Genomic DNA, 23,886 nt, shown 5'->3' on the forward strand with positions numbered 1-23,886 from the left:
TGGTTGGAGCTGAACTTGGCAGTGCAGTCGTGGGTCAGCAGTGTGAAGAGCAGCGGGCTGAGCACACAGCCTTGTGGGGCCCCTGTGCTCAGTGTGGTAGTGCTCGAGGTGTTGTGGCCGACACGGACTGACTGAGGTCTTCCGGTTAGAAAGTCCAGGATCCAATTACAAAGGGAATTGTTAAGGCCCAGCAGGTTTAGTTTATTTATGAGCTGTTGTGGGATTATTGTGTTGAATGCCGAGCTGAAGTCAATGAACAGCATTCTAACATAGGAGTCTTTATTTTCTAGGTGGGAAAGAGCCAGGTGGAGGGTGGAGGAAATTGCATCGTCCGTAGAGCGGTTTGGACGGTATGCAAACTGGAGCGGGTCGAGTGTGTTGGGGAGGCTGGTTTTGATGTTGTGCATGACTAGCCTCTCAAAGCACTTCATCATGATTAGAGTCAGTGCTATGGGACGGTAGTCATTGAGACAGGACACAGGTGATTTCTTTGGTACCGGTATGATTGTTGTGGATTTGAGACATGTGGGGACGACTGCCTGGCTCAGCGAGGTGTTGAAGATATCTGTTAGGACATCTGTCAGCTGTGCAGCACAGTCTCTCAGAACACGGCCAGGTATGTTGTCAGGACCCGCAGCCTTGCGTGGGTTAATCCTAGATAGGATCTTCCTTACGTCGGCTGGAGACAGACAGAGCGTCGTTGGGAGGTGTGGGCCAACCAACAGTCTCTGCACTGGCTACCTATTAAGCTCCGTATCATTTACAAAATATTATTACTTGCCTATAAGGCCCTAAATGGTTTAGCTCCTGCGTACCAAACTCGTCTTCTACCACGATACAATCCAACCCGCTCCCTAAAGTCGCAAATCTCTGGACTTTTGGTAGTACCTAGGATAGCAAAGTCCACTAAAGGAGGTAGAGCTTTTTCACATTTGGCTCCCAAACTCTGGAATAGCCTTCCTGATAACCTTCGGGGTTCAGACACACTCTATCTGTTTAAATCTAGATTAAAGACACATCTCTTTAGCCAAGCATTCACATAATGCATTTTATAATCTTGTACTTCAGTTATATCTGATCAAATGTACATTTATTCTTTAGCTTGGGTTGAACAAATCATTTTTGCTTAGATGGAACAGCAGCTATGCTAATAATGTCTCTATTTGTTTCTCGGTTTCTGCCACGGGATTAACATGATTAACAAGATCCCTGTTCTTTGAATAAAACGGGTCACATACTGATATTTGATAGTCATTGCACTGACTGAAAACACCTCTGCATAGATGGACTCTAATTTCACCTTTAACTGTTAATCCAAGAGATTCACATACTTTTGCCACTCACAGATATGCAATATTGGATCATTTTCTCGAAAAAATAAATGACAAAGAAAATATTTTTGTCTCATTTGTTTGATTGGGTTCTCTTTGTCTACTTTCAGGAAAATTTGATTTTGTTTTGGGTATTTCATATTTATTCAGAAATATAGAAAATTCTAAAGGGTTCACAAACTTTCCAGCAGCACTGTGTGTGTGTGTATAATACAGGCTAAAAAAAATCCCAGTCTATATAAAGCTCCTTCTTTACTAGAACAATTAGGAGCTCCAGGGATCCTCAGTCTTCCAAAGAGCAACAATTTCTTTCTGTGCACCATCATGGGCGGTAGTTGCCCAGTGGTTAAAGTTTTAGACCTGCCAAGCCAAGACTAAAACCCAAGATCACTGTTGGCCAAGAGGTTGTGTCATACTAACCAGAAGTACTATTGGTGGTCTATTCCGAAAATGGTCTACACTTTGCACAAAAGCATAAAAAATTTGCTGACAGGATGTCTATTTTAAATTGGTCTCTATAAATAAATAATTGTGTGGTGGTGGTTTGTGAAATTTATGGATTTACGGTGGGGTGTGGAGACACCTTCTGCTCTTATGACCACACGCTTGTGCCCTATTGAGCATGTATTGTTACAGATACAACATGAAGTGCATACAAACACACCTAGAATATTCTGGATAAACTAAACAGTGAAGCAGTTAGTGCAACACCTGGATCCAGCTGTACTAACAGACACACTGAAACTGCCTGGACAGACCTGAATGGATCTATCAGTGAATAAATATCTACAAACAGTAATACAGTAATTCGATTTATATAATTACATGTAATTAATCTGTTCGTGCATTCAGTCCTTTGCTACGTTGTGCTCAAAATATACACATAAATATATACATTTAGTACAAAATATATACATTATATACATTTAAAATTTATCAGTAAGATTTTTAATGTTTTTTAAATGGAGGCTCTTCTGCTCATCATGGCTGCATTTATTGATAAAAGATACAGAAAAAAAAACAACATTGTGAAATATTATTGCAATTTCTAATATTGGTTTCCTATAAATTTAATATAATACAGAATTTATTTCTGTGATACAGTGCAGAATTTTCAGCAGCCATTACGCCAGTCTTCAGTGTCACATTATCCTTCAGATAGCATTCTATTATGCAGATTTATTATCAGTGTTGAAAGTATTGTGCTGCTTAATATTTTTTTGGAACCTGTTATACCCTTTTCAGTATTCTCTCTGATGAATAAAAAGTTAAAATGAACAGCATTTATTCAAAATAGAAATCTTACAGACGACAATATAAGTTTTTACTATCACTTTTTATCCATTTAACACATCCTTGCTGAATAAAAGTATTATAAATATATATATATATATATATATATATATATATATATATATATATATATATATATATATATATATATATATATATATATATATATATATATATATATATATATATATATATATATACACACACACACACACACACACAGAGTACAAATTGTTTTAAAAGGTCTTTGTCCATGATGTACAAATATGGCAAGGGTCTTTTTCAGACCTGAAAATCACACGAAACAATAAAATATGAAACATTTTAATATGAAATAAAGTAACTTTAACTGTAGCAGCCCTAACCAATCATTATTGAGGTTTTATCAGTGTTGCCGTGTGAGTAGCTAAGTTTAAACAGCAGCATCTGTTCTGGGAACTGCACTCCACTTCGCTGGAGAGTCTGAGAGATTCTAGTCACACTGATGGTATGAAGACCAGAGAGCGGTTTATCAGCTGCAGGCCATAAGCGGACAACACACAGCATGCTGAAAAAAAGCTGAGATGCTCAAGGGATTAACTGTCCCCTTACACAGGGTGGCCTATCACTGCACCATTACACCCCAATCCACCGCCCGCTGGGTGTGACTAACATGAGACAGGGGCTGGACAATAATCAGCAATGAGCTGCAGACCATTTGACAGACAACTGGCTCTTACAGTGTACAGGGCTGTGGGATTACAATTCCACCATCATCATCATCATCATCATTGATGAAGAAAATATTTGATGCACACCTGTGATTTCTCTGCTAGGACACTTGTCCTTGAGGGAAATTGACTTCATGCATCCACTAAAAATCATTTTAAGACTAATTACTAAAAAAATAATTGTAAAGTTACTTTGGCCAATGTATGTAGCATCTCTGATTTCATAGACCTTCAAGATCATGAGACATTTAGAGGTGAAACAGTGACTACAGGTCTCACCTTTTGGTGGCATTCTCCTGGAAGGGATAGATGACCTGGCCAGTGTTGCAAAGCTCACAGATGAAGCCCTTCTCTCGGCACAGACTACAGCTATAGACGTGAGAACTGGCAAACTTGATCACCTTAGAGAGGAAGGGAGCAAGCTTTCCATCTATGACCTGCAAGAAAGAGAAATACATAACAAAAGTGGAATGCAGAGGTGGGTAATAGGGCTAAAATATGAGTTACTGTATTTCACGTTAACTATATAAATCACAATATAGTTATTTTTGCTGGAAATAAGGTTGTTATGATGCTAGTCTTGCGTAGCCAGACCTTCAGACTGACGGCTGAAGGTCTGGAATCTATAGCAGGTTTCATTGGCCAAAGCCCGCCCATGAGGCCGTTTGACCGACATGTCAAACAACCAATCATAGTTCGTTTCGTTCATAGTGTCACGTTTCGAGGCGTGGAAATGTCGCCATAATAACAGACCGGTGTGTGAAACTCTCGGATGTATTTTAAAGATTCTATGCCGCAAACTTTAAATATTTCACATACTTTTGAAAATCCAGCGTTTAGTTAACCTGATTTCTTCTTTCGTGAGGGGGTTTGGTGCCACGGCATCTTTTTTCCCGGCGGACCGAAAATAAACACGACACTCGCGTCTCCCGGAAATCCGGTTTAATTCAACCAGTCAGATGACGACTTCGACATTCCTGAAGTGTTTACAGAAAAGTGTGCCATATGCATCAGACGTTTAGCCAACGGTCCGTGGGCGTGACATCTGAGACTATTGTGATGCTAGCATTTTAGATACAATTGAAATGTCACAATATTGATTTCAAGGCAAACACTAATACTAGCCTAGCTAAATGTAAAAAATCATTAAGACAAGTAAATAGTCAGCAATAAAATAAAAGCAAAGAAACTAATTACAAGCAATACAAACTATATAAAGAGTGCTTTAGATTTTTCATGTTGGTCTAACAAAATAAATACTTCAGAAATGTAATGCAAAAAAACTGTATGACTGGCAACTTTTTGTGCACACATTCCAGATGTATTTATAATTTACAAATTTAAAATCGATTGAATGGTTTAAAATCACTTGAACATTTAAACAAACTTTCATAACACTGCAGCACTGCAACATCACATGAGGGTAACTGTGATAACAGCAATGGTCAAAATCTCTGACAGCTGACAAATTTCTACCAGTTTATTGTCCACCCTACAAGACAGAATCTCGAAATTCTGCAGAATGCATTGGCAAAATGTGTCAAATTGAGTGCTACACTTCACCAAATTCACCAAAACATAAGGAACAAAGGATGTGTAGAACTTTGTTAAAGATGATAATCTGAAGTCGGTGGAACTTTCTGGGAACATTTTGCAGGTGCAGATTCTTTGTAGGCCACAACCTATAAGCTTTAAACATGCTGAGAAATAGGATGGAAAAGTATGGAGGAGGAACCTAGGGAAGTGTAAAATGTGACCTAAGCGATTCTGCTATGAAATGGGCTTCGCTAAATGTGTTCAACAGCTATGAGAGAGGAGCAGGTTCAAAATATCCATGCAAAAATAAAAATTCCATTATCAAATGGACAGTAATCCTCCTGTTAACAGTTAGAGGTTTATCTGAGAATTTCAGCGACTGGACAAACACTTGCTACAATGGGAGCCAAGTAAACACACACACACACACAAAAAAGACATCACATCAGGAATCCACATGAAAACTAATGAATGCTTCGAGAGTTGGGGGTTAGCTATGGCTCGAGGGTGGGGTAATTCCTTTTGGGAGACTGTTTGCAAAAAATAATATGTGAATGCCATTTATCGGCCAGAGTAGTTAAAAATCGGCCTGGTCTTTGAAAGCGGGGTGCTGAAGAAGGCGTATTGTGGGCAGCTGAATGAGACAGGGGAAGGGGCCTAGACCTCCAGTGCATATTCACCAAGGGGGCAGAGACAAGTGGCTACACCTGGCAACACTGCAGCACACCAATTAAAGGCCCTGCCAGCATTCTTCAGCCCTTCCACAAGGAGCCAGCCAAAGAATGGAGGAGAAGAAGAGGGGACAGTGGAGCAGAGAGGAGAGCTTGGGAGGGTGGGATGCGAGGGCTCGGGGGGAAAAGAAAGAATAAAGGAAGGACCACCGCGGTCTCCCATGAAAGACGCGCACGCGCACACACATATGCAGCGTGAACGGGGAGAATGGGTTGAAAAGGGGAAGGTTTGTGTGGGAACAGGGAATCCAGCCATGGCCAAAGTTGCCGGATCATGTTTAAACATGGTTTGTAGGGTTATATTGGAGGGTTGTACATCAAACTGTGTATATTTCTTGCATTTCTACATTAATACCTCATTTTATGTATTGCACTCTAAGACTGCGATAAACTTCAAATACTTTATGACTTTTATGGCAATATAAGATTTATGAACAATAAACAATCTGGATCTAATTTTGTTGAAACAGAAGGTTCTTCTAATTGTAAATAAATACACAACTCACTAAATAATAAATACAACACGTATTTTTATATATATACGTATATATGTATACGTATGTGTGTATATATATATATATATATATATATATATATATATATATATATATATATATATATATATATATATATATATATATATATATATATATATATATATATATATATATATATATATATATATATATATATATATATATATATATATATATATATATATATACACACACACACACACATATATATATATATATATATATATATATATATATATATATATATATATATATATATATACACACATACATATATATATATATATATATATATATATATATATATAAATAAGATTAATTATATTAAATAGCCAAAGATTAAAAATTAGTGAGATTGTTTATGCCACAAAACCCAGCCCTACCATGTTAACAAATATAATAATAATAATAATTTAAATGATAAAAATAAGAAATATAAATCAAATTAATAAAGAAAAAGAAAAGAACAAAAAATTCTTAAATCCATTTTAAGAACATTTTCTTTATATCCCTTTTCAGCATTTCATTATTAGAAAAAAATTCTTCACATTCCACCAAAGCACTGCACAGGCCAGAAGGACTCAAGGCAGAAAGACCCACACTGCAATAAAGCAGCCACTGTCATTGCCCAACGAACACAGAAGTGATGCTGTTGGCAAGCTTTCTCAGTAGAGAGCCCTTAACCATCCATCCATCAAGTAGCTTTCAGTTCAGACACCCCTGTTTTTCTCTGACCGGGCTGACAGAAGCATGAAGGCAATAGCCTGCCTTTTCCCATGTGGAGGAGTAATATAGCAAGCTATTAAGGAAACGTTGCAAGCCACCAATCAAAGCGGCGGGGTGAGCACACTTGCCGTCCTTTGGTAAAGATGATATATACTCCCCTTGATCAATGCTGACAGAGGGAGTAATTAAACATTTCAATAATTTAGCAGGCGCGGTGAGCGAAACAGCGAGTACGCTTGCACCAAGCTTGATGGGGAGGGACTGTGAAGAGCTAGAGGGCTGTTAAAGAGAGTTACTGACAAAGTAGTGAAAGTGTGAATTTATGCATGAACAGCTACACAGGTTCAACTGATTAAAATGAGTTACAGTAATTAAAACTCAGGGAGGTCAGTTAATAGTAAGATTTGCACATTCCTTTGCATTTCTACCTCATAATGCCATTTGCACTGTAATATCATATATACATGTGTTTTTATACTTATTCTGTATAATGCATCTAGTGAGTTTATGCCTCCCCTTTTGCACCTTGTATTTACAACCACTTGCACCAAGCTGGTCTCTGCTTCTGTACCTCAAACTTTGCACTCCATAAAAATCTTATTGTATATACACAAATACACATGTATATACTTATATACATATTGCTTTTTGCACTTCTGGTTAGATGCAAACTGCTTTTCATTGACTCTGAATTTTTACTCTGCACAATGACAATAAAACTGAATCTTTTCTAATTTAATAAATAATACCTACAATATTACTATACATTAACAGTATTAATAAATGTAAATATACCTTTCATAATACACTTTACAGTTCACTATGCATTAAACTGATCAAAAGTGACAGTAAAATCATTTGTTACAAAAGATTCTTATTTCAAATAAATACCATTCTTTTGAACTTCCTATTCATCAACAAATCCTAACAAACAAACAAAAAAATGCACCATGTTTTAACAAAAATGTTAATGTTAAATGTTTTCAAATTTAAGAATGAGACATGTTTCTTGAGCACTGATTTCTGAAGCATCATGTGACTGAAGACTAGAGTAATGGCTGCTGAAAATCCAGCTTTGCCATTGCAGGAATAAGTGACATTAATACATATTAAAATAGAAGAATTCTTTTAAATTGTAATATTTGACCATATTACTGTTTTTACTGTCATTTTGAACAAATAAATGCAGCCTTGTTGAGCTTAAGCCACTTAAGCTCAAAAACTTTTGAACCGTAGTGTACATTAAATATTTAGATACTTATATAAATGATATAAAAATATAATTAAATAACATTTAAACCTGGAAGTAAATGTAACAAAAACATAAAATATTAGTCATTAAACAATAAAAAAAAAAGAAAAAAAAAGTGAAATATTTCTTCAGATGGTCAGTTCATCTATTGAAGCACTGAAGATAAACTCTAGATCATCTCAAATCTAGTTGCAGAACATGATCAGGTCTGCCTTTTGCTTTAACCAGCGCTTTAACAGCACATTCGTGTAAAACCTTCACACAAACTTGCAGCTAAAGTGCTTATTAAAACAAAAGGTAGAAATCAAATACTACAACATTCTGAAACTCATGTTCACTTTTAAATCATTGTTTTATTCAAATTATGCTGAAAAAAAGAAACATGCTTCAAAGTCAAGTAGCTAACTAAAAACAGCATCTTTGTTGCTATTGCGGGGGGCATGGGTGACGTCTGCCAAATCAACTCCCCACAAATCCCCCACCTTTTTCTCCTGTCTTGCATGTGCTTTGTCGTTAGCTGCTTAATCCCCTAAAACCACAGTTTAGTGCCTACTTCTTCTTCCCCTCCTCAGCCCTGGCCCTAATGTCCTTGCCCGCTCCATTAAACGGCAGAGAAAGGGCCCAGATTAGACAGATAAAAAGAGTGTGAGCTCTGTTTGGATAACACCCTCCCTGCCAGGACCTCGCAAAACAGGATTACAACCTGCGTGTGCGAGGAAGTGAGAGAGAGACGGCCTGCCAAGGTCTCATGTGAAGTGGGCATGAGAGAAACAGCATGAAGTTTCATCACATACGTGGACCATGTGAATGTATTGGTCACGGTAGACCAGTTGCATGATGGTTTTATGGATATACTGAAAGCTGATGTTTCTCATCAGATTCCTATATGTAACTTCCGAGGACCTGAATGTTGTATTTTGAGCTCAATTAAGTACATATTGTTGGCAAGACCAATGCTGTTGCTTTGGTACAAAACATACAATTAGCATTTATATCGCACTCGTACTTGTGTCCATGTTGGTGCACTTGGTTAACTCTTCCAGTGGAGATAGCAAACAAAAGGCAGCCAAACAAAACAGGCTTCTGGGCAAACAAATATCGTCAACGGGGTCATTTTTTTTTTAAAAAGAAGACTGCCCAAAACTCTGTGTTAATTGTTTGAACTAAATGGGGAGAGCATTTGGTTTTCCTCTATAGTGTTTGGAGTCTTGTTGGAGATAGTTCAGCATTCAGTGACCTCGACATGGAGGGCGAGCATTCCGGAGCTGCGGAGGAACCGGCATTAAGTAGCAACACTAAAAGAAAATGGCTCCTTAATAAGGTAAGCCAATTAAGAAGCTGAAAGAGAAAGTAATGTGACGTGAATGGGAAATGCCTCAAATTTGGGCCTTACAGAGGCAGTGGGGGGGAGCATAAAGGCCTTGCGGCGAACACCATGAAAAAGAAGTACACAAGAAGAGGGACAAAGTACTGACAGTACAGAGAGCGTTTAAGAACCACAAAGAACCGTGCCGTTTCACTTCAAAGATGCAAGTACGAGCCAAATTGTTGTGACAAAGATAACTGGTTTAAAATAAACTGGATAAAACAGAAATTATACATTTTTTGACACCCAGATGTGTTTGTAACACTGTACTCTGTTTTAAGACCCATAGACCCAAAACTGAGCAAGACTGTTCATCAGAGCCTTGGAAAAAAGAGAGAGAAAGCATCCCTATTGCAATTCATCTTACTTAAGTGTTAGAGGTTTAAAGAGACAATAAAAATTCTTAAATACATATTTAAACATTTCTTTATTTAGCAACTGAATTAATTAACAATAAATGAATAAATTAAATGTACTATAAATTAATAAAATAAAATAAAAATACAAGCTGCAATTGACATGTAGAATGTAAAAGATGTTAAAAAAGGTCAGGGAGGTAGTGTCAGGCAAGGGATGTTGGGGAAGAATAGAATGGAATTGAAGCAGAGGCAGGACTGTCACGCTTTGTTTTTCTGCCTGTTGCTCCTGAATGGCAGTAATTAGTTAGCAGGGTGGGGGGAACGTCGGGTGGAGAGGGACTTCAGCCTCCCACCAGGAGACAGAAGGGAGAGGGGATGTGGGACAGGAGAATAGATGTTCTGAGAGCAACAGAAAAATAAGGGCAAGGGTCATTCCTAAGAAACAGAGGAGTGACAAAAATTCAGGCATGATAACAGGGGGCTGAGGAAAGGAGAGAGAGATATATGAGAGCATAGTTTCCTATATTCTTGATATATGGTTATTTCAAGCATGCAAGCATGTACATTTCTTAATTTTAGCTCAATTAAATTTTTTTACGATGATTGAGAAGAGAGAAAAAAGTTGGTGCCACAATAAGCCAAAAACAAGAGCAAATGAATTACAATTGATCAAAGTGTGAGCTGTAACCAGGATTTCTACAAGTTTTATGAAAGTAAAGACTTCTTAAGACAAATTAAAGAAAATAAGGAATAAATTAAAGGGAACACAATATGTTCTCTAAATATAAATATCTAAAGAGAACACAATGAGTTGTATTGCAGCACAACTTCCAACCGATCTCCATTATTTTTTTTATTAATTTCACAAAAAAAAAACCTTACTGTACCTTCTGATCACACAGCTCAAAACTGATCCTTCTAAGCACTTTTGTTCAGTTTTTCAATGCAAATGAAGCTTAAACTAAGATGTTTTCTGGGAAAAGTTATCAAAATAATGTGAATTTATAATTATAAAAAAGGTCAAATATCTTCCAGTGGGCTCTGAGAAATCAACTTAAATCAAATAGAAAATATGTTTTCATATGTTACTGAAAGATGCTTGTTCCTATTTTAAAGCATAAAGTCATTTCATTTCGAGAAAAAAAAAAGTCATATCTTCATTCTGTATCTCAAGTAAATATATCTTGATGCAAAGTTGTTTAGATATTTGTATTGGAAAACAAGACAAAAATACTAACAAAAGCATTCTTTTGTAGTGCATGCAACATTTAATGATACAATTTTATGAATTTAAGACTTTCTGTTTAGATTTGAGACATTCATTTGTGGAGGGGAAAAATTACAACTTTTCAAGACCTTTTTGAGACCTGCAGAAATCCTGTTAACCTTTTTACAGATGGATTCACAACAGAAAGTGAAAAGCAGAAGGTTAATGTGTCATTGACACTGAGGCTGCACATAAATCTACTGTGTGACTCTGTGAGCGTCAGGATTGCGAGAGGAAGGGTGTGAAAAAACAGTTCACTCTCACAGCCTCTCAACTTCCACTGCCAGATGACACTGAACAGACACTCCACATGGTGATGACGTGTGCTACAGGTGTGTGTGTGTGTGTCTGTGTGTGCGAAGTCTTGAAGTGAATGCGAAGTCTTTTATCAGACTCAGGTGGGGCGAGGAGGAATGTGAACATACAGTGGCCCAGAAAAAGATGTTAACACATCAGCCACACAAAAATGTATGAATGTCCTGGATGTCAAGCATTTATTTTATTTATTTTGTCAAGCACAAAAAAAAAAAAAAAAAAAGTTTTTTTTATATATATTAAAATATAAAATATTAGCACCATTTTCAACAAAAATGGTGCTAAACAGCACCAACTGTGCTTCTTTGGCTCGTAAAGAACCTTTAAAGGGGCTTAACAGGTTCGATGTACAGCAGTGGTGCTATATAGCACCTTAATCACCCCAAAGAACCACTGAAGAACCATACAGGAGCTTAACAGGTTCTGTATATGGTAGCGGTGCTATATAGCCCCTCAGTCATGCCAAAGAACCGGTGAAGAACCACTGAAGCACCAAGATTTGGTGCTATACAGCACCAAAAGTGGTTCCTCTATTATTACGAGCCAAAGAACCACTTTTAGTGCTATATAGCACCATTTTTTTTTTAGAGTGTAATATCCTGATTTGGTACTCAAGAAACACTTCTTATTATTGAAAACATTGTTGCTTAATATGTTTGTGAAATCCATAATACTTTCTTGGGTTATTTGAAAAAAAATAAAAAAAATAAATAAGTTACCACTTTTATATTTTTTACCGATCAATTTATTGCATCCTCGCTGAATGAATTATTTTCTCTCAAAAAAAAAAGAAAAAAGAAAAACCTTAATGATCTAAAATATTATTACATCATATGTATTGTTACAGTGATGAATATCTGTGGTTACTATGCTAGGACACCTCTGTGATGTGAAATGAATGAGAAATCACTTTACACATAAGCAAAAAAAAGGCATAATTTGCTTGTCAGTGCCCTTAGGATTGATATGTTGTATCTATTGCAATGACATTTCATTTTAATACTTTCTGTTTTTGAGTTTGAAATTCTTCAACATTCTACTACATCCTACACATTTGCTTATGAAATCTGTGTTAATTTAAGCACTCTCAACTAAGCTGGTAAAATATTTTACAGAATTTTACTCCATTCAGCAGAATTTCATAGATTTCCCACATAGCATGAAATAAGCATGAGAAAGATGCGTGTGAGCCTACTTACATGTGTAAGTGCACAAAGAAAAACTGAGATGGAGAGGAAAGAGATCAAATTACCTGCTGCAGGTCTGCCAATGAGTAGAGGTGCACATGCTGTAGCAGGTATTCTCTCGGAAAGATCCTGCAGAAACAGCAAGAAAAATCACATTAGAATGAAAATCATATGCATATTACCTCAAATCATAACTGAGCCTGCACATATCTGTAAAAAAATAACTGCATTAGCCTGCACACATATACATACAGATCCATTTCAGGTGGAACGCTAGTATCCCATCATCCCACCTCTGTAACCATGACAACATGGGTCCAAATTGCTTGGAAATAGGGGTTAATTCAATTGAATTGGAAAAAAGCTGTAAAATAGGCATTTAAAAGCACTACCCCTTATTATGGGTGAAGTGGGGCGGCTCTGTCTCTCTCTCTCCATCTGGCTAGCTATTATGGCCCTCTTCACCTCTCTCCTCCCATGAGCCTACACTCGCTCTTTCCTGCTCTCATTCACCCACGCCTGCTCACATTACAAACTCAAGGGCCCACAGAATTATCCAGAAAAGAGGGGACAGGGAAAGCAACAGGCATACTCTGAGATGACGAGAAAGAGAGGATATGTGGTTACGAGAAGCAAATGAAATGGAAAACTGGGAGTTATCGGTCTCATCTTTTACCACACCACTAGTTAGTCCATAATATCCACTGACAACTAAGCAAACAGAACACATGAATCCCTCTAATGAAATGATCCTCATTGGAGATGCAAAAAATCAATTCATTCAGACACAATGCTATTGGTGTGGACACACTATAGCTGGCTACTTGAACAGGATTCAGTCTTTTTTAACCACAAAAGGCTGGAAAATTGGATAGATTAAGTAGTCTGGCACTGGAAACCAATGCATCTTTACTCCTGCCCACTAATAGTTCATCCACTCCGCTTCCTCGGTGGCTTGGGCCCATCATTAGCAACCCGTCAGACAGATGTTGGCAATTAGAGACAGGCTTACAGGCCACAAACACAGCTAAGAGACAGGAGAGAGGGAATTTATGGCATTATGACATGGGAGGAAAGTATGTTGGGTAGTTTTGAGCTATAATGGGGCATTTTGAAGTAAATGTAGCTATTATATATACAAAGTCACATATGATTTAAAATAGTTTGTGTTGATGCATGTGGCCCACATGGATGTGCGCATCATTGGACATCACCTCAATTTTCAGTTTTGGGGATTGTGGTGGATCTCATCATTTTTCTCATTCACTGCCATAATCTGCTGGCTGAAGAGAAGTATGGCGGCACTCCAGACAGCCCCATTCACAGCTCGTCCCTCAGGCCTCATTAGGCCAAGCCATCCTTACGGTGCTAATCTAAGTCTAAATTGAGGCATGGAGACAGGGGGTGGGATGTTTACTAAGATGGGGATGAAATCTCTTTTCATTTGTTTATGGAAAGCTTAAGGGTCAATAGACAAGAGTTGCAGCAGGTGTCATTAGTACAAATAGAGCTGATGACAGCTGCTTTGTTATGTGTTTGACGTAAGGCACGTCAAAAATTATACTTTATCAGGAGCTGACACGCGTTGTTTGAGATTTAAGAAATATATGCATTAAACCCCAAAGATCGAGTTTAAATGTGCTGCCTTGACCAGAGAGAGAGAGAGGCTGTGTATGCATGAATTACCACCGTTTTGCCGCGTTTCTCTTTTTAACAGTGAAGCAATTGGCTTTAATGCCTTCAGTAACAATGATGTTACCAGCTCCTTGTTGAGAAAGATAATGCAGCTGAACGTTTAAGCTATTTTATTGATAAAATTGCGGGGCAGCGCTAAAAAGTTTGTGTTGCTGAATGTCTGTGCACGTGCGCAACGTGATCTGTGAGAGTGACTGAGAGTGTGTGTGTGTGTGCATTAGTTTAGAACCCTTTTAATTTTTGTTTTTTTAAATGTAGAGTGCATTAATTTGTGCAATGATAACCTACCAGCAATGTTAAGATGATTTTTTTAATGTTAATATGAGTTGAGTGCATTACAATATACATTTATTAGAACGAGTACATTATTATTTATGGGCTTAAAAACAAGATGCAAGCAATCAGAATATTGTAACTGGTGGGGAGTGCCCAATGTAAACATGAAACATGCCATTTCCTATATTGTACTGTGGTACAGTTATGGAGGCCTTTCATAATGCAGAGGTCAACTGCCTGCTCTGCCAATAGTTAGCAATGGCCCTGTAGTATGCAGTGTTTAATAAACAGCTGTTTTACTAAATTCTTCGGAGGTGAAATTCAGTGCAGTCCCGTATCGTGGCCTCTGTATCGGGATACGCATCATATTGTGACTTTGCTGGTGATGCACAGCCCTAGTTCTCAGAAGTGTCAGACAATTTGAACGTGTTCTCAAAATTCATTAATGAAAAAGACTGATTTTGATTAAAAAAAGCAAACAAATGAAAACATCACTACTAAATCCATAGCACAAAGTGTGTAGTTTTACTGAAGTTTGACTACTGTACAAATATAAGTACAGTATTTTATAAGACCTTTTCAGTGAATCAAAATCACACAGCTCAACCAGTGCTGTCTAACTCATTCCCACAATTACTCTTTAGAGCTAGTTCTTTTTAGTGAATCAAAACCATACAGTGACAGGAGTCACACAATGATTCTCATGAACCATTTTAGTGAATCAAAAAACAGAGTGAACATTGTAGTCAGATTCTGAACCAATGCTTCTTACGAGTTTGTTTTTTAGTGAAGCATACATAAGTTTTTTTTTCAAAATTTGCTTTAAATGTATTTGTTATTGAAATGATCTCATAATTCAAAAGGAATTGAATTTCCCCCCAAAATATTTCTTCAAATTTAGTACTTAAAAAGTACTAAAAGAATCCTTAATAGGACTATTAAAGAATCTGGATTAATAAAAGGAATCCTAAACCAGATTTTTTATTTTTTAATAAAAAAACAAAACATTTTAATAATAAAGAGTTTTCCACTGACGTGTTTACAGATCACACCTGACAGATCTGCAGCCTTAGAGAGGTATGAATGCCTAATAAAGAGTCTGGAAACCCCCGAGCTCAAAGCTTTACATACCCACAAATCTGATATAACAAGTGAGGTATTACTGAACATCTTAGGAAGGCTGACAAAGAAAAGATATTGCATTGACAAGATTCCGTATGACAAGACGAAATCCTAACTTAATCCCTGCGGATGAGTTGTTATGCTGATTTGCCTGCCTTTGTCAAGCTTGTTCAAGTCAGGACGGTGTGTGATTAGAAACCTGGGTCTCTCTGGGTGTTCATTTACTGCTGGTTATGGTGACATAAATTCATCTCTGCTCATGGCAGAGCTCCATGTCTGTATCTTTTGTCCTTTCTCAGGGTAAACACATGTGTGTTTACAGTGGTGGTAACCAGGCGATATGGGGCTTCTTGTTGAACAAAAGAGAACCAAATCCGGCCACAGTAATCAGAGGGTGACAAGCACATAAGCAAGAGACTGTATGTTGATTGTGCTCTTTTCTCTCAACAGCCTGTGGATAGGTATGCTTTTATGACAGAGAAACTGTAGGATATGCTGCAGTCTGTAATTGGTCAAAAGCAGAGAAAGAAGAAAAGTTTGGAGGCACCATATTTAAGCAAACGGAGTTATTGTAGCAGTTACTCAGAGAATTGTGCAAATTTCATACTACCAAGTATTTCAACAAATGAACAGACAGCATTCTTTGGAAAACATAAATTCCGTATGTTTGGGAAAAACAAGGAATTGAATGTTTAATTGTTAAATAGTAATTCTTGTAAAAGGTACATTTACTCCTTTTCACGGATGTTTAAGAGGTGACATGCAATCCAATAATTGTGCTTAACTATATATTAACAACACCACTAAACAAACAAAATGCACTACACTACCGTTTAAAAGCTTTACATTTTTAATGTAATAAAAAAAACATTTTACATTTTTAATAAAAATAAAAAAAACATTATTTCAGTGCTGTTCTTTTCAACTATATATTAAAAGAATCTTGAAAAAAAAAATTACAGTTTCCACAAATATTAATCAGCACAACACTGATAACAATGAGAAATGTTTCTTGAGCATCAAATTAGCATATTAGAATGATTTCTGATGGTGTGTGGCTGCTGTAAATTCAGCTTTACCAGCACCTGAATAATTTACATGTTAAATATATTGCAATATAAAACAGCTATTTTAAATTGTAATAATATTCCATAATGTTACAGTATTTAAATTTTTTTTGATCAAATAAATGCAGCCTGAGTAAGCAATAAGGCACTTCTTAAGCATGAAAAAAAAACTCTTACCATCAACAAACTTTTGAACGGTAGTGTATATTTCATATTTCATTCAATTTTTTAAATATTCAGAAATTCATACAGGTTTGGAATAATTGAGGGTGAGTAAATGATGACAGAATTTTCATTTTTGGGTGAACTATGCCTTTAAGTGTCACGAGTCTTAAGCACTACAAAGACAGTAAGGTGTATGTGTTTGATTCACTAAAAACATTTATTCAGGAATCACCTGAACTACACTGGCTGCCCTTTGTGGTTTTGATTCACTAAAAACATTTATTCAGGAATCACCTGAACTACACTGGCTGCCCTTTGTGGTTTTGATTCACTAAAAACATTTATTCAGGAATCACCTGAACTACACTGGCTGCCCTTTGTGGTTTTGATTCACTAAAAAGAACCGATTCATAAGAACAATTCACTCAACAATTGATCTTTACTGGTCGCACTGTATGCTTATGATTCACTAAAAAGATCTGGCTCATAATAGCTCTGGAAATGGACTATACTGGTTATGTTGTATGTTTCAAACTGTAGATCCAGCGGCAGCGTTGCAGTTGCCATGAATAGTATTGCAATGGATTTCAAAACTGGTTCTCATTTCCCAACCCCAGACATGAGGGAAAACTAATGAAAAGTACGGACAAAGGTAGTAAGCATGCATGTGGATGCCCCTGTGGATCAGTGAGGTGCATTAGATCAGGCTCAACGGTGTGGACTGTGACAGTTCTCCCCCTTCTCTCTGTGGCTTAGTGTAAACACTCGTGGGCCTCTTCACAAGCACTGATGAGCGTCCCGGCTGGGCAATGAATGGCTAAGGTAATATTTTAACGCCACCGCCCTCATCAATCCTACACTGTTTGGAAAAGCAAAGCATTAGCCTGATGTCTGCTAATAGCCTGGCCATAAACACTAACCCTCTAGCTCTGCCTCCTGCTAGGGTCACCGCTGCTGCGCCCCGTAAACACAGCGGCCAGATAAAGTCACCGCTCAGTAGGCAGCTGGGACCACTCCAAGGAGATGAACCTCAGAGAGGATATTCAGTTCAAACTGAGGTTCCCTTTGCTGGAGCCCTCACGTCTGCACTTCAAACGCCCATCCCGCTTCTACGTCACCATGGAGTTCAAAGGAGCCAAATACATAGGAAAGGGTACTGGCCCATTCAATAATTCAGTGATCCAAACAACAAACAATATTCTGAACGTGTAGCTAAGAGTGCATTAGCAACACCATTAAGTCAACATCTGAAGTTTTTTTTTTGTTGTTTTTATTTTACATTTTTGGGATTCCATACTTTATTTCAATAGAAAAAGATGGAAAGTTTACCACAAAAAGAGTTCATTGTCAATCCAAGGATGTGTTTCATGGACACTAGAAGAAATAACCTGCAGTTTCCTCTTAGTTTACCCAAAAAGGAAACATTTGTGATCATTTACTCAACCTCATATTGCTACAAACATGCACGACTTAAATTGTTGTGGAACACAATAGGGTCCAATGTTGTTTTAGACCCTACTGTCTTTCATTGTATGGACACAAACAGTAAAAAAAAATGCAGTAAATACATGAATATTGGGAAAAATATATTATTATTATTATTAATGTTGAAAAAAGTTGTGCCGCTTAAATACACACCCCTGGCAAAGTGTGGTTTTGGACGCTATCCGCATAAGTCCTTATGATTTTTTGCTGCAAATACATTAAAGTAACTTGATATTATCAATGAAGACCAGCAATAAAACATAATAATGGCAATATATACATATATCAAAGTCAGATATGCCCCTTTGCCAGCTGTGATGCCTGGTTACTGGTTTAAACTTGGCCCAGGTTTTTAAAAGATTTTTGGGTCAGCACACCTTAATAATGTAGCTTTAACAATTGATTGCCAATTCAAAGTCAATGTTTGAATAAACTAACAGCTCAGATGCCCAGATTATGCAGAGCTGTAATAGCTGCTAATGGTGGATATATGATGGATCGAAAATTGAAGTTTTTTCTATGTATAAACTGTTTATGTAATAAAATGTTTTCGTAGTTTGTGTTGTCCCTTATCAGTGCAAAATTATCACAAATTAAAAAGTATTCATGCCAATATTGTCCAAAACCCCACTTTTCTAGGGCGTTTCCGAACTTTTGGAGGGCAGAGTATATATACACACTGAACAAAATTATAAACGCAACACTTTTGTTTTTGCCCCCATTTTTCATGAGCTGAACTCAAAGATCTAAGACTTTTTCTATGTACACAAAAGGCCTATTTCTCTCAAATATTGTTCAAAAATCTGTCTAAACCTGTGTTAGTGAGCACTTCTCCTTTGCTGAGATAATCCATCCACCTCACAGGTGTGGCATATCAAGATGCTGATTAGACAGCATGATTATTGTACAATAAAAGGCCACTCTAAAATGTGCAGTTTCACTGTATTGGGGGGTCCGGGGGGGGGTTGTCAGTATCTGGTGTGACCACCATTTTCCTCATGCAGTGCAACACATCTCCTTCGCATAGAGTTGATCAGGTTGTCCACTCCTCTTCAATGGCTGTGCGAAGTTGCTGGATATTGGCAGGAACTGGAACACGCTGTCGTATACGCCGATCCAGAGCATCCCAAACATGCTCAATTGGTGACATGTCCGGTGAGTATGCTGGCCATGCAAGAACTGGGATGTTTTCAGCTTCCAGGAATTGTGTACAGATCCTTGCAATATGGGGCTGTGCATTATCATGCTGCAACATGAGATGATGGTCGTGGATGAATGGCACAACAATGGGCCTCAGGATCGCATCACGGTATCTCTGTGCATTCAAAATGCCATCAATAAAATGCACCTGTGTTCGTTGTCCATAACATACGCCTGCCCATACCATAACCCCACCGCCACCACGGGCCACTCGATCCACAACGTTGACATCAGCAAACCGCTCACCCACACAACACCATACACGCTGTCTGCCATCTGCCCTGTACAGTGAAAACCAGGATGTGGCCTTTTATTGTGGCCAGCCTAAGGCACACCTGTGCAATAATCATGCTGTCTAATCAGCATCTTGATATGCCACACCTGTGAGGTGGATGGATTATCTCGGCAAAGGAGAAGTGCTCACTAACACAGATTTAGACAGATTTGTGAACAATATTTCAGAGAAATAGGCCTTGTGTGTACATAGAAAAAGTCTTAGATCTTTGAGTTCAGCTCATGAATAATGGGGGCAAAAACTGTTGCATTTATAATTTTGTTCAGTGTATATATATGTGTGTGTGTGTGTGTACATATACATATACATATATATATATATATACACGTACATGCGTGCGTGCGTGTGTATATACACACACACACACACACACATATATAGGATTATATACAATATCGTAATACAGGCTTAGAATGATAAAAGGGTGAGTAAATTATCACTCTGTGTGAAATATCCCTTTACAACTTTTCTCTTTCTAAACTTCCGCTTATGCCTAAATTAAGTAAATAATTGTCTTTTTCTGATGATTATGGGAAGTCATGGCCTAATGGTTAGAGAGTCGGACTCGTAATCCAAAGGTTGCGGGTTCTAGTCTCGGGCTGGCAGGGATTGTAGGTGGGGGGAGTGAATGTCCAGCGCTCTCTCCACCCTCAATACCACGACTGAGGTGCCCTTGAGCAAGGCACCGAACCCCCAACTGCTCCCCGGGCGCCGCAGCATAAATGGCTGCTCACTGCTCCGGGTGTGTGTTCACGGTGTGTGTGTGTTCACTGCTGTGTGTGTGCACGTTGGATGGGTTAAATGCAGAGCACGAATTCAGAGTAAGGGTCACCATACTTGGCAGTATGTCACTTCACTTCACTTAACTGTCAATATAAAAGGAGTTGAGCTAGGGCTGGGCGATATGGCTGAAAACTGTATCACGATATCAGTGTTTCATATCGGTCGATATCGATAATTATTGATATTGCTTTTAAGGTGGTACATCAAGTTCGTGGTATTACCAGTCTTGGCGGGGACGACGGTCTTGCATAATTTGCAGACGACATTTGGTCTGACTACGGTCAGACTTATAATATCCAAAAAACTGCCATACTGGCGAGCTGACTTTCTCTTTTATTTACAATTTCCTCACTCGCTGCGGCACTCATTTTCTGCTTATGAAGAGGAATCCAGCAGACCAGCCAGGTCTGGCTGCAGACGTGCACTCTCAGCCGCGCGTGCGCACTTAGACACGAGACAACGATATGGCGCAACCAAACATGATACTGTTACATGATTGGCTGTTAGCGTGTCACTCCCTACGTTGCTAGGTTACCAGCGAGCGAGTGCCTTTGTTAATGCAACCAAACTTGCTTCGCAACCTTTGTTTTCTTCCGACGAAGAATAAAAAATATCGAACGTTTTATCGAACACATTTTTTATTGATATCGTTCATGTGTCTATCGCGATACATATCGTTATCGTTTTATCGCCCAGCCCTAAGTTGAGCCATTTTTTGGGGAAGAGCTGGAAGTTGATTTCCATTATGTAATATTTCATCACAGAGCTGTACACACTTTTGTCTCTCATGGTGTGAATGTTTAAGGCCTCTTAGCGCAATCTTGTGGTCTCCACGCTGACCCTGGTAAGAGCATGAAGCATTCATCACATAGACAAGCCTTTTAGTGCCGAAACCTTTGCATAAACACAGCTCCTTCACATTCTCGCTGAACCTGGCCCTTAGGAATCCACTAAAGATCTGCATAAGGATCTTATTCCCAGCAACCAAATGCATTCCTTGAAATAGCTTTTAAAAATTCATACTTTGTTAGTGCTACATGCTTAATTCAAATGTATTACAAGCAAGCTCCCTCTGTACATAATGGCAGGGCAACAAACCTAATGCAACCAGCGGCAGTCATCCACTACTTTACGTGCCTTGCAAGATTTCACAAATATTTATGTTGTTCCACAATATATTAACTTCCAGTCCCATCTTACAAATGTGCAAAGCAGAAAGAGGAAATGCTCAGTGTGTGTCCCTGCTGGCCTAAATCAAACACTGTAATCAGAATCACTGGAGAACTACAACTAGGAAATATTTATACACTCATGCACTGATATCAATTAAATATTTCTGCACTTACCTTATCTTACCGACGTTATAACTCCAACTATTTTGATGTAACTAACAACAATACAATCTTTTAAGCGGGCTCTTAACAAGAGAATCACACATATGATTAAACAACATTTTTTTTCTACAGTCTTCCAAGTGAGTTTTGCTCTTGCTCCATGGTTGTTTTTTTAATATATAATTTTTTCACTATAATAAGCCATAGTAGATTTGAATACATTTTTATATGATTAAAGTTATCGGAACCTCTTTTAAATAGATGAAAAAAACCTCACTTTTATATTGGTCCAATTTGAGATCAGTTTCACAAACCCATTTACATCATTCTCTAACCCGTTTAACATAAGCAATTTTGAATATATGACATTTACTACCATTAAATCGTGCAACATCACATTGCCAACTGAAACATCATTACTGGTTGACCACTATACTGCAGTAACTGACAATAATCGGCTGGTTCGCTATACACAGTGGTTGGTTAATAAAGCAAAATGACATTGGTTCAAACCCAGCACAAGTTGATCCACTTGTCTTACTTGTACTTTCCCTATCTTTCCTGTTCCTGCTCTTTGGCATCGCTCACCTGCGGCGGAGGTCTTCTGCCACTGTGGCCCGGCAGCTGAAGAGGTAAGCCCTGAGAGACTGGAGCTGCTGTCTCAATTTGAGAACGGCTGCCAATGCCTCACAATGCTCATACAGACACGGGTTCAACTGCTGGACATCTAACAGGGGCTCCTCATAAACAAATTCCAGAAACTCCTTCGCTTGTTTTGACACCTGAGCCAAAAAAACAGTGTTGTTAATCATCATCACTTACAGCTTTTGTTGGATGCCTGGTTTCTTTTGTTGGGTGGTGTAAAAGCTGATTTCTAACTTCAAATGCACCAAGAATGATTACAGAATGATACTGAATGATATGGATTGGGTCTATAGGTCTGTACACATACCTTGTGTTTGTTAGTGTCCCAATTGTGCAGTAGACGCGCAGGTATGAGGAAGAGGTTGTCCTGGTGACAACTTGGGCAGTAGTACCAACCGCTGTAAGAGCAAACTTTGGCCTTGCACCGTGACAGACCCACTGGCCTCTGGCATCCTGAATGGAAAAACAAAGCAACAATAAAAAGGAAGAACCTCAAACACCACAAATCAAACCTGGGACATGATAGATCAACTCTGGGTTAAAGACAATGTTAATGACCACCTAATCTACTGATGAGGCCACGACCCTCTTAAAATTTGACAATCATTAGCAGAAGGTGATCAGCCTGTTTGGGTTGTGTACGGATATGCCAAGGTTTACTACACAACCCTGGCTAAACACAGATAAATATCACTGATGACCCAGAGGAGTCCAAAAATGTATACTGCACAAAAGGCAGAGATTGGGTCGCTGATAAAAACCTTCCAGACACAACAGAAAGAATCTAAACGCTTCATAGTACTGAACAGGCATAAATACTGAGCACATTTAATACAAGATATCTCCTGAAAGTGCATTGCTTTGTCTTTTAATCGTTGTTCAGGATGTCTTCAAACTGTTTAGGCGGCACTCCAGCAAAGGGCTTATCCCAAAGGAACCAAAACAGGTGATTGTGAACATGGCAGGTGTCCCTTATCCTAGCCATCTGGGAGAACCAGAGTTGGGGCAGTGTGAACGTTCAAAGAATAAAAAGAGAGAATGAAAGGAACAGGCACAGACGGATATAAACTTGTACAATCTTTGCGATGGAGCGTAGCGGCAGCTATACACTACATAGGGAGAAGAAAAATGTGGACAAGATGGGAGGTAGGATAGAGAGGACAAAAACAAGTCAGAAAACACAGTCTCCAAAAGAGGGACGCAGAACGTT

General features: G+C 38.2%; 1 protein-coding gene across 1 annotated transcript in view; it reads right to left on the reverse strand.

Moving 5' to 3' along the window:
- Positions 1-23,886, reverse strand: part of plekhm3 (pleckstrin homology domain containing, family M, member 3) — a 48,398-nt gene that overhangs the window by 4,527 nt on the left and 19,985 nt on the right. The window contains exons 4-7 of the mRNA XM_079426541.1: positions 22,984-23,129; positions 22,620-22,813; positions 12,675-12,738; positions 3,614-3,771 (exon numbers count right to left, since the gene is read on the reverse strand). Of these exons, the coding sequence (XP_079282667.1) occupies positions 3,614-3,771; positions 12,675-12,738; positions 22,620-22,813; positions 22,984-23,129 (562 nt within the window). The remainder of the gene's footprint in view (positions 1-3,613; positions 3,772-12,674; positions 12,739-22,619; positions 22,814-22,983; positions 23,130-23,886) is intronic.

The sequence above is a fragment of the Barbus barbus genome (assembly GCF_936440315.1).
Source record: "Barbus barbus genome assembly, chromosome: 10".
NCBI lineage: Eukaryota > Metazoa > Chordata > Actinopteri > Cypriniformes > Cyprinidae > Barbus > Barbus barbus.